We start from the raw sequence: 11,988 nt of genomic DNA, 5'->3' as shown, positions 1-11,988 counted from the left end.
GCCCCGCCCACGGCCTCGCCCCGCCCTCTGCCCCCATCCCCCGCCGCCACTTCCGGTTTGCGAGGTGCGAGGCACCCAGTTCGGTTCCCACTCACGGTGGTCGCCGTCAGTTCAGTGGCGGTGGGGGGGTCTCCCCCCCTAGGTCGACTCAGCCTCAAATGGGTAACCCGGTGCCGTGATGTGTGGTCAACATCGCCAGCACTGGGGGACAGACAAAGGCGGCCGGGATGGCGGGCAGGCGTGGTGCTGGCCACCCACCCCCTCTGTGTGTCTGTCTGTGTGTATGTGTTCCTACGTGTGTGTCTCTGTATGTGTGCCTATGTGCCTGTGTCTCTGTGTGTCTCTGTGCGTGTCTATGTGTGTGTTTGTGTGTCTCTGTCTCTCTGTGTGTCTATCTCTGTGTGCGTGTGTCTGTGTGTGTGGGGAGCGATAGTGTCGCGGTTAGCGCTACGCTGCGCTATGAACCTGGCGACCCGGGTTCGATTCCCGCTCACGGCCAACACCAGTGACGATTATCTGAACCGGTCCCGGGCCTCCCCTAGGTCGACTCAGCCTCAAATGAGTACCTGGTGCGGTGTGTAAACATCGCCACTAGGGAGACAAAGTCGGTCGGGCGTGGTGCTGGCCATCCACCCCCTCGTGTACCGTTACGGCCTTCATAGGTGCTAACAGCACTTGCCCCTACAGTCTGTTAAGGCTACACGAGGGATATTTGTCTTTGTTGTGTCTGTAAATGATGAGTAGCGATGGTAGTCTGTACTCGAGAGAGAGAGAGATGTTGTACACGTGTCTGGAGCGTTTGTCTCCCTCGTGGCGATGTTTACGCACAGCACTCGGCACTCATTTGAGGCTGAGTCGACTTAGAGGGCGTAGAAGCGGGCCAGTGTTGGCCCCGAGTGGGAATCGAACGCGGCTCGCCGGGTTTATAGCGCAGACACATCAACACATCAACACACAAACACATCAACACACAGACACAAACACATCAACACAGACACATCAACACACAAACACATCTACACACAAACACATCAACACACAGACACATTAACACATCAATACACAAACACATCAATACACAGACACATCAACAAACAGACACATTAACACATCAATACACAAACACATCAACACACCAACACACAGACACAAACACATCAACACACAGACACATCAACACACAGACACATCAACACACAGACACATCAACACACAAACACATCAACACACAACCACACACCCCTCACCCTCCCCCATAAAATATCCCAATTACTTAAATACTTCAAGTAACTTTACTTTATTAAAACACGTCACGCGAGTCTAAGTCCAATCGTGTTTTCTGATTATTTTTAATTTATAAGTCAAATGGCTGTGCGCCTCGAGGCGCACAGCCATTTATATGACATGCTACGTAACGATGTTGTCGTGGATTGTAACGCGTTCACCATTGTTGTTGTTTTTGTTGTGGTTCTCGTGACGGGCGCGGCTCTCGCGAGATCTCGGTAACCCAGAAGGGGCGGGGTCTAAGAGACGGCAGGGCGGAAGCACGCATCAGATGGAGGAGGGAGACGGAGAAGTTGGCTGTGACATTCAGTGGCGCGGAACACGAATCACAGCTCAGCAGTGCCGTGGAGTCGAAGACGGCGACAACAGCTTTGGCGAACGAAGCCGACATCCTCTCGCTCTGCGTGGCCATGGCGAACATGACTTTCCAAGGTGCGCGCCACTATCGCACAACACAGCAGCAATAACACACAACACAAACCTATAACATACAAAACACACATCAGCATTAATGTACAACATACAGCACTGTCGCACATTTATTATAATGTAAGTTCACAAATTAATATTCTCCTCCACTGACTCAGATTTTAGTCCCCCCACCACCGTGTCCACAGAGCATGAAGTGTGCATGGAGACCCAGGCTACAGCCAGGAGTCCTCATAGAGGCCCCAGACCCCACATGTTTGAGGAGTTGTCTGGGTTCCCCGCACGTGGTGGTGGAAAGAGAGGCGAATATGCACACCATATGGGCACCTGGAAAACAAGGAATGGTGCAGGATGGACACGAGGTGATGGCGGAGGCTCTTGTAGTAGCGGAGGACGAGATGCTAGAGATGGCCGAATCCCCCGCTCCCATCGTATGAGTGGACGTGGAAATGTGAACAAGGGGGATAGGTCGGGTTCCTGCCAGCGCCGGTAAGTTTAACTGAGCGAACACTGTGCATGTGTGTGCAGAGGGGACGCGGTGATTAGGCCACTGCACTATGTACCTGGGGACCTTAGTTTGATTTCCAGCGATGGCTACATCAGTGGAGATTGATATATGAACCGGGCCTGCCCAAAGTCGATTCGTACCTGCTGCATTGTGAAAACTTTAGCAGCAATGGGGCAGTGAAGGCGGCCGGGTGCGGCTGACCAAACCACCCACCCCTTTACATGCCATTTAGGCCTGAATAGGCGCTCACTGACATCACTTGCTCTTACAACCTAGGTAGGCTACAAGAGGGTTATTTACTCTATATGATCCAGAAGGCCACCACAATACTGTTTTCCCATAGCGGTGAATGAGGCTCTCACCTCAATCCTCGGAGCCCTCATCTGATTCTCCATGGTGCGCACGCCCTGGTTTTCATACAGCATCTAGAGATGTGTTCGATTTAGACACTATATACATCCATCAGTGTTTAGCTATTGCGTTCTTTTTAGAGTCGGGGCATAATTTCAGCTGGGTCTGTCTGGGTCAGTAACATTTTGACTAATAACCACAACCCGGCGCACCACATCCAGTATACATCTTGCTCTGCCTGTGGCTATTAGTCACGTTCCTATTATAGTCGACTAGCGACCTAGAATATAATGCAAACCTCGAGTGGAGCCTGGACACTGCCTCTGTCTGGGCAAAGCGCAGGTTTTTCTCATGTGCCTAATTCTTGCCCTCATCGCTGATGTTCTGTGCTGTTGTGTTTTGTTTGTGGTGCACCTGCGTTGCCACCACCAGCGGGCCCTATACGATGTCCATCTGCAAGGCGCAGCGGCAGCAGCTGCTGGTGGCCAAGCGGCGCATCTTCAAAGCCGATTCTGCGGTGCCAAGCCAATTGTGCTGGTTCGAGATCTCGGTAAATGTACTGGGGGGTGTGCAAACGTGGAGATGGAGCATCCTAGGTATCAGGTTTTGAGAAAGAAATGCCAATTATAAAAGGTTAACAGTTGCACCAAAATAATTATAGAATATAGAGACTTGTCATTTTGGTGACCCAGGTCACTCTTGGAAATGTATGCATTTAAACTTATTTCACACCATACATAGCCAACCATGCTGACCGGAGGTGCGGGAGGACAACTAAACACAAAAAGTAGTTCTAGAGAAATGAGTTGTCAATTTATATTTAAGAGTGCATAGCTCCAGTAGCTTTCTAATATTGGAAGAGCGTTCCAGAAGGCCGCAGAAGTGCATTTGAATGCGCTCGATGCAGTGACTATCTTTTTTCGATGAGCGGCCAAAAGCCACTACGAGGATGACTGGAGCTCACGTGATGGTTTATGCTCCTTGACAAGAAGTGAACACATCCTGGTATCTTGAATTCTCAACTGGTTAAACAAACTAAACTTTGACGTTGTAAAGTATCTAGTTTAAATCGGCATGCAACATTGATATATAAGAATAGATGTTAGCCTTTCTGGAAATAAAAATAGTATTATATATTCTTAGTTTTTTCGGTAAAGTCACGTTGACTTTACCGAAAAAACTAAGAATATGAATTACTGCAGTCACGAAAGCTTTAAATCAAAAATAAAAATAGTGTTAAGATGTTAAAACACCAAATTGAAACCTTTTGCAAGGAATCATGTCTGCATTAACCATATATACTTGTGAACATGGAAACAAAAAACATGCTCTGGTAGTATATGCATTGTCTTTTAAACTGATTGGTCCACACCATAGACAGCTTTCTTTAGAGCCATGCCCTCCTAAACTTGTGATGCTATGACACTTTTCCTATATGGACGCAACCATATATTTATACCTGGTTCAGTTTGTTAACATCACCAATGGGGAGACAAACACAGCTTGGTGTGGTGCTCACCACATCACCGTCTGGTGTACCTTTCCGGCCTTAATTAGTGTTCACGAAGAGCACTCGCTGCCCCCAATACTCTGTAAGCCTAAGCAGGGAGTATTTTCTGTGGTTGGTTGAGCAAACCCACTGCACTGTGGTCCCGGCTCCAGTAATCACCCTGCTGTTAGAGTGGGTATCTGAGCTTGGTCAATTTGACCTAAAATAAACGTACAGGGCCATTACGTAGACAATGTTAGCAGTGACAAAGACAGCCAGGTCTGTGTGTTACTATGCCCACTGCTGTGCCAAGTCAGCTCAGCGCGGCTCAGGCGGCGACAGGTTGTTTTTCCACTGCAAAAGCCGTGTCACTGAGTGACACGCAATGCGTGTAGATGACATGGTGATGCTGTGTCCTCACATTGTGCTTAAAATTGGTGCACCCCAACAGACCCTGTCATAGCAGCCAGTTTATGCTAATGGGGGATGCGACATGTGCGTGTTCTTTTTACAGAAATGTTTGAGCCAAAAATATGACCCTACCAACAAAGCTCTGGACTTGAAGGCGGTCAGAATTAATGAAGGTAATTGAAACAAACATTTGTGTTTTTTTTACGTTTACTTTGCACTCCTGCACATTGACAACTTGTCACAACTCAGCTTTATTATTTGAGCCGAGAATCGTTCATACTGTTTCTTTAGTCTCATTTGTTCTAGTTTATTCATCCTGTTAGCCTAAAGATATCATTGTCATGTCATTTGAACTAATATTTAATTAATTCATCCTTATGCGCATCACTCACTGTACGCATCGCGAGGGTAGGAGTTGAGTTGAATGCAACGCGTAATGAACCGTTGTGCGTCTACGGTCCCCGTCTACAACATGCACGATCACCCTCCCCCACTCCCCAGAGCTGGAGGCACGTGGTGTCGACCTGGTTTTGAACCGGAAGGACCACATGGATGGTCTGAACAAGATCATCCGAGAGAATATTCCAATGGTACGGCCTTCTCCTCTCCCCACGTGTTTTAATGCTTTGCACCTAAGGTATAGTGTTGCTGCGTTAGCTCTCTTGGTCCATTCGTCTGTAGGGCATTATTACTCTTAAAACACATTCCTGCAGAGGGAGCTGGTAGGAACGTTGCTTGCCTCGAATGATGGCTCAACGAATTGGCGGCTTATAATTTAGAGATTGTGAGCAGCCGCATACTCCAAACGCATGTTGTTGATTTTCCACGTGGAGGGAAAAATGTCGTGATGATGGCCGGACGTGGTTGGTGGCCACCCACCCCCTCGTGTGTGCCGTGGCCGCCTTCCCCACCCCGCCCCTCCCTCCCCACCCAGCCCCTCCCTCCCCACCCAGCCCCTCCCCACCCTCCCCTCTCCACCCAGCCCCACCCCTCCCATTTTTGGATGTACGACGGACGGACACAATAATCCCCTGTGGGCTGGGTGGAACCAGGAGGTTTCTACCAGTACAAAATACGTACCAAACTGCAGTATAATGTAGCATTGGAATTAGCGACTAGATTAATTAGTGCTGGATTAGAGGCGCGTCGCCACACGTGGACATTGGTGCGTGCTTCATGGTTGCGTAGCCCCCATTTTACCAAGCGGTCATCGCCGACCATCGATTTGAGATAAAACCAAAACGAGGCACGGCACGACATTTACATTGCTGCTATTGCTGCTAAACCGTAGGTGGTGGCACTGCGCTGCGCTACGAACCTAGCGGCCCAAGCTTCTATTCCCGCTCACGGCCAAAATCAGTGACAATTATTCTGAACCGGTCCTGGGCTTCCACTAGGTCGACTCAGCCTCAAATGAGTACCTAGTGCGGTGAGTAAACATCGCCACAGGGGAGACAAAGGCGGTCGGCGTGGTGCTGGCCACCCACCCCCTCGTGTGCCATCCTGGCCTTCATAGGTGCTCGCTAACAGCACTTGCTCCTACAGTCTGTTAAGGCTATACTGGGGATCTTTGTCTTTTGCCTCCCTTAGAGGGGAGCGGTAGTGCAGTTGTTCGCACGCTGCGCTATGAATCGAGCGACCAGAGTTCGATTTCCGCTCACGGCCAACACCAGTGACGATTATCTGAACCGGTCCTGGGCCTCCTCTAGGTCGACTTAGCCTCAAATGAGTACCTAGGGCAGTGTGTAAACATCACCACTAGGGAGACAGAGGCGGTCGGCGTGGTGCTGACCACCCTTGTGTACCGTGCCGGCTTTCATAGGTGCTCGCTCACAGCACTTTCTGCAAAAGACTGTTAAGGCTATAAGAGGGACCTTTGTCTTTTCTGTGCCTCCCTTGCTTTCCACTCCCACAGATCACATCCCTGAATCTAACGTGCAATGACCTGCACCGGTTGGATGACCTGGCAAAACTTGCCCAGCACACTCCATCTCTCAAGAAGCTGAACCTCTCCACAAACAATGTGGGTGTGAGCGCCGTTCAATAAATCGCGACGCGACGCTCGCATGCCTGGTGCACCTCTGGTGCGAGCGTCGCGTTGGTTCAGATTCCTCGCCACAGCGAGTCGACCGTTCGTTACGCGATTCAATCCAAGTATCGATATACCTACTATTACATCTTATATCGTCTCCTTTTGTTTTGGTACTTGTTCATTTCCGATTCGCTTGATATTATTTTAAGCATGTATTGGGTATCAGATATGCCTTTAATTAGTGGAAACACGTAATTAATTATTTAAATGCAATGAATACACAAATGTGAAACGTACTATTGCAGTTTAGTACATCAACATGTATCACCTATGGGTGGTACCTGTTGATGTACTTTGTACAGTAGGCCTGCAACTCCGCATCAATACGTCAATTAACTTCAGTCATTGCACTCAAAACACATGCACCAAATGGTGTGTAGGAACCAGTTCTTTATTATTCATGCAAATTATATGCACGTTAAATTAGGCTAATGACACATAAGAGACAGACAAGGCAGACAACTAATTATATGGACAAAACATATTGGGCTGCATGAACAAGATAGGCAACAAGACAGTGCAGACAAGAGAGTACAGTGAGACATACGATGAGACGGTCAGTACAAATGGGACACAGTACATACTGGACAGGACAGACCACACAAACAAAATACAATTAATACAAACAAAAGACGAAACATAGCATGGACTCTTGAATTTGACCATTATGCTGAAAGGGCTAATTAATCAATTAAGTTGAGAGCTGATACATTCACTTAGAATATGTGATTGCAGTATTTGGCCTCCTTTGTTAACCCTTTTCAACGAATATTGAAGGAATTTCTGCATTGACTCTGCCCATTCGTTATGGAGGGGAATGTAACGTTCATAAAATGTGATCCAATATAAACGAAATGTTTGTATAATGTGGTGTTACTATCAAGGACACACCCAACTGAATACCGCACACCATTGATGAAAGGGTTAACCAAAAGAGATGCAAACTATAGCACAAGGGACTGTTTACAAATATGCATACACATTTTGCCGTGACAGCTGCGTGTCAGCTTTTGCACGCTAAGGCAAATGCATTCTGCAAAGCGTTACAATCCATGCATGGGCATGGATTGTAATGCATAACTTGTGGTAAGTTGCCCAGAAGCATGGCCCTTATGCCCCTAATTGTATGGAAATATCTCCCCTGCCATGCAGCTCAAAGATGTGAGGGAACTTTACCCACTGAAGGCCTTCAATTTGAAAGAGCTATGGCTGAAGGGGAATCCACTGTGCGACTCCTTCCACGACCCAAATGCCTACATCAGGTACCGCTCCTTTGTCATGAACGCGACATTGCCCGCTTACCCATTCGCCTGTCCGTCCACGTAGCTGCCCACTCAGCCAGGCACTCACTCGTCCTCATCCTTATCCACCCACTCATCTACATGGTTTATCTTTGTGGTTGCCTGTTCAACCGATGGCTCGCCCGCACGCCTACTCCCCCACCCTCCAGCTTCACCCATGCGCTCAACACCCCGCTCGCTCATGCGTTCATCCACCCGGTCACTCACACACACTCCCTTGGCCTTTTGTGTCCCATCTCTAACTGCATGTGTGTGTGTCAACAGCTTCGTGCGAAAACACTTTCCACAGCTCGTGATCCTGGTGAGTGACCCTCCACAGATGCCGGCCCTCAAGCTATCCCCACTCTCTGTGATATTTGTGTCTCCGCGCATTCCAGTTTCCCCATACGTGCAAAAGTGCTTGTGATCAGAGGATTTTGCCAAATGCACCAAGTAAAACACTTCTGAAGGTCATCATTACCTGCCTTGGTCAAACTACTGCTGGATGAATACCTCCCCTAAGCCATTGAAATTTCTCATGATTGCGAAATTGTAATAACCCACCTAGCACCTGCCCATGAACAACTGTTAGATGGGTTCCATCTCATTGCTGCATTCTTGATCATCAGCCATTAACCCTTATAATGACGTGTCCTGCCCGAGCCCACTTAAGTTTCTTAACTGTATAAGAGTTCACTTAAGAAAAGGTTACGTGCAGTTTACAGATGACACAGAGGAACATGAGCAGCTGTTAAATGTCATTATCTGTTTTTTGTTTTTGTCCTGCTGGCGGTTATCAACATCATCACTTATTGCTTCAATCATCTATCTCTAACACCATCTTTGACTATCTTCGTCACACATCTACCATCATTACCACAATCATCACTATCATCATCATTGCCACAAACACCACCACTATTGCCGTCATCTTCATCCTGACCGCCAACATCATAATGTAATTTCATCATCACCATGATCCCTTTCACCATAACTACTACTACCACAACAATCATTACCATCTTTACCATTATCTTCATCACCACGACTACTGTTACCATAATCATGCTCACCACTATAATCAATCACAATCATTATCGCCATGATCTATACCACTTTTTACAACCACTACCTTCACCATTGTCACCATCAGGATGGGCAGATGCTTACGCAGCTGCGAAGTTCTACGCCTGCGGTGCCCTCCACGCCTGCGGTGGTGCACAGAATTGCGGTACGCTTCGCTGCAACAATGAGCAATATTTATTCTCCCAACTTTTCGAGGGCCATGCGGCTCTTTGGCCACAACCCTGGCATTACTCCTACCACTTCCCATCCTCCATTTTGTCCACAGCCAGATGAAAGGAACAATATTTATTTTAAAATTATTATTATTATTAGAGGTTTAACGTATGCTTGAAATGGCTTAAGCATATACCAAGCTCTAATCAATCATTTGTTTACATATCCACCATTTTATTTTACAAAACATTGGCAAAAACTTAAACTTAATCAGCAGCAACTTAACAGTTGCACCTCTTGTGCACTGACTTTGTGACATTATGACTGTTTCCGAAGTCGGCCAACATCAAAGCGTGCAGCTCCCATAGGAAAGCGAGCAAAGCGGCACAATGTAAGGGGCTTACATGACCCACTTGGAGCGGCGTCGCCCATTCAGTCTGCCATGGGATCCAGGCCAGGCCTAGCTATCTGGTTGGCAAACTGGATAGTCATGTTGACGTCTCTCCTGTGTGCGTGCGCGCCCACTCTCGGGTGGCTGCAGGAGAACAGCTGGCAGTTCCAGCAGTGTGCGAACACCCTCATGGAACTGAACGTGAGTGCCGTCCCATCCGCACCGTTTATGGACACGACTGATAGCAAACGGTCGGGCACATTCGCGTTTGACGAGCATCACTAACGATACCGCCCATCTCCCCTTCTATTCCACCCCTCTCTCTCCCCCCTTCCCTCATCACTGTCGCCGTCCGGCTCGGATCTCCGAAAACCACGGTCGCCTACCTTCATCGTTCCTTTTCGTCCGACTACCGGACGGATTCCACGGGAGGCGTTCGTACAGTGAGCAGGCGTCCGCCGCAGATTGCTGGCGATCTCGGCACACGTTCTCCTACCAACCCTTTCCTCCACAACCCTTGTACTTTGTAATTTATTTGTTTTTACCCCATTTTGGGGGAGAGGAAAAAAATAAAAAAATAACTATATTTGAAACTGTGTCCTCAAACTCACGACACACTAACACCTTGTACCCTGGTTGTTATTTCCCCCCACCTATAACCATGACATCACAGGACGCTGGCATGACGCAATGGTTGGTACACAATCCAGAAGTCGCTAGTTTGATCTGTTATCGTGGTAATCAATGGAAACGTTTCTTAAATCCATCCGGCTTATGTCCACACAACCGATATGCTTGCGTGGATAAACAATTGGAAGAACGCAAACATCCCAAGAAGCGCCTCATTGTGGATCAAACCATCAAGAAGCTCACTGGCCCCCCACCACCGCAAGCAGTGGGACTCCATACATCAGATCCAACCTGGCCATGGCAGGAGAAATTTCCTCCACAAATTGAAAAAAAAAGTGTCACCAAAATGCCACTGCAGGGCACCGCAACAGTGGAACACGTGCACACACCAGGAAGCTCTCTTGACCTGGTGAAGACCTCCAATACCAATAAGAGGCCACGGTCTTGGGTTATTCTTTGTGCTTTTGGGGTCCCTGACTCTGTTCACAATCATTAAGGACCATTATGGTGGGAAGGCCCGTGTAAACCTACGGACCCGAGTGTCAGAGCCATTTCCTCCTGTTTACCGTGGGGTGCGACGGGGATGTCATCTGGGTCCGATACTATTTCACATAATTCCCGGTCATGGCCAATAGCAGTGGTAAATTATATTTGAACCGGCCCTACTCCTCCCCTAAGTCGACTCAACCTTAAATGAATACCTGGTGTGGTTGGTAAAAATCAGCGCTGGGGAAACAAAGACGTTTCTGGCAATAACACCCCAGCATGACAAGTTTGCGTCTGACTGGCAGTTTCTAAGCACAAACCACTGTATAAAGTACAGACTATATGCATCTGACATTATATTCTCAGCATTGATGCGTTTATGTTTATAAGCAGTGTTTAGTAATAATTTTTAAAGAACCTCAAAATATTCAACTTAATTTTCGTTCACACGGTGAAAAACAAATGCAGTGCTGCTCAGCGGATTCAGAGTGAGACAACTGCAGCCAAACTGGAGTTGGTTAGAAGCACACTGCCCAGGTACGGAAACTTGTCTACTTTCTGTACTATTGCCCCATCACTCACACGATGACAAACATCCCCCCTATAGCCTTAACAGACTGTTGGGGCAGGTGGTGTTAGCGAGCACCTATTAAGGCTGGCATGGTACGCGATGGGGTAGATGGCCAGCACCATGCCCAACTGCCTTTGTCTCCCAAATGGCGTTGTTTACACACCGCACTAGGTACTCATTTGAGGCTGAGTCGACCTTGGGGAGGCCCAGGACCGTTTCAGATAATCCTGACTGGTGTTGACCTTGAGCAGGAATCAAACTCAGGTCACCGGGTCTGTCGCGCTGCGCGCTAAATACGTATCATCATCATCACTGATATGGATAGGTGAGTCGATAGAAATGACATTTAATTCAACAGTTAATGGGCCAATTAACCAGTAGTTAATTAAATATGGGAGCAGTGGTTTACACACTGAAATATTAATTTGGGGACCCGAGTTTGAACCCAGCAATGTGACGGAGACATCGAGCGACGGAGACGAGACAGAGACATCGAGCGACGGAGAGAGACGGAGACATCGAGCGATGGAGAGAGACGGAGACATCGAGCATCGAAGAGAGACGGAGACATCGAGCGACGGAGAGAGACAGACATTGAGCGACGGACAGAGACGGAGACATCGAGCGACGGAGACGAGACGGAGACAGCGAGCGACGGAGACATCGAGAGACGGAGACATCGAGCGACGGAGACATCGAGAGACGGAGACATCGAGAGACGGAGAGAGACGAAAACAGCGAGTGACGGAGAGAGACGGAGACAGCGAGCGACGGAGACATCGAGAGACAGAGACATCGAGCGACGGAGACAGCGAGCGACGGAGATA

At 48.2% G+C, this 11,988-nt stretch overlaps 1 protein-coding gene across 2 annotated transcripts; it reads left to right on the top strand.

The window, feature by feature from the left end:
• The first annotated feature begins 54 nt into the window (after nt 1–54).
• LOC142905347 (nuclear RNA export factor 1-like) lies at nt 55–10,060 on the top strand. 2 transcript variants are annotated; one of them, XM_076069036.1, is made up of 11 exons: nt 1,635–1,716; nt 1,902–2,202; nt 3,005–3,122; nt 4,576–4,645; nt 4,974–5,062; nt 6,388–6,495; nt 7,717–7,826; nt 8,130–8,166; nt 8,998–9,075; nt 9,625–9,675; nt 9,919–10,060. In XM_076069036.1, the coding sequence occupies exons 1-11, from the start codon at nt 1,695–1,697 to the stop codon at nt 9,919–9,921; spliced, it is 987 nt and encodes a 328-aa protein (XP_075925151.1). In that variant the 5' UTR covers nt 1,635–1,694; the 3' UTR covers nt 9,922–10,060. The 2 variants fall into 2 exon arrangements, with proteins under 2 accessions (XP_075925152.1, XP_075925151.1); XM_076069037.1 differs by lacking the exon at nt 1,902–2,202 and having other exon boundaries at nt 55–1,716.
• Nucleotides 10,061–11,988: the final 1,928 nt, after the last annotated feature.

Source organism: Petromyzon marinus, chromosome 23 (genome assembly GCF_048934315.1).
Source record: "Petromyzon marinus isolate PM22_M1 ecotype Great Lakes invasive population chromosome 23, UKy_Petmar_22M1.pri1.0, whole genome shotgun sequence".
Taxonomy (NCBI): domain Eukaryota; kingdom Metazoa; phylum Chordata; class Hyperoartia; order Petromyzontiformes; family Petromyzontidae; genus Petromyzon; species Petromyzon marinus.
This window is presented reverse-complemented; position numbering and strand designations above follow the sequence as displayed.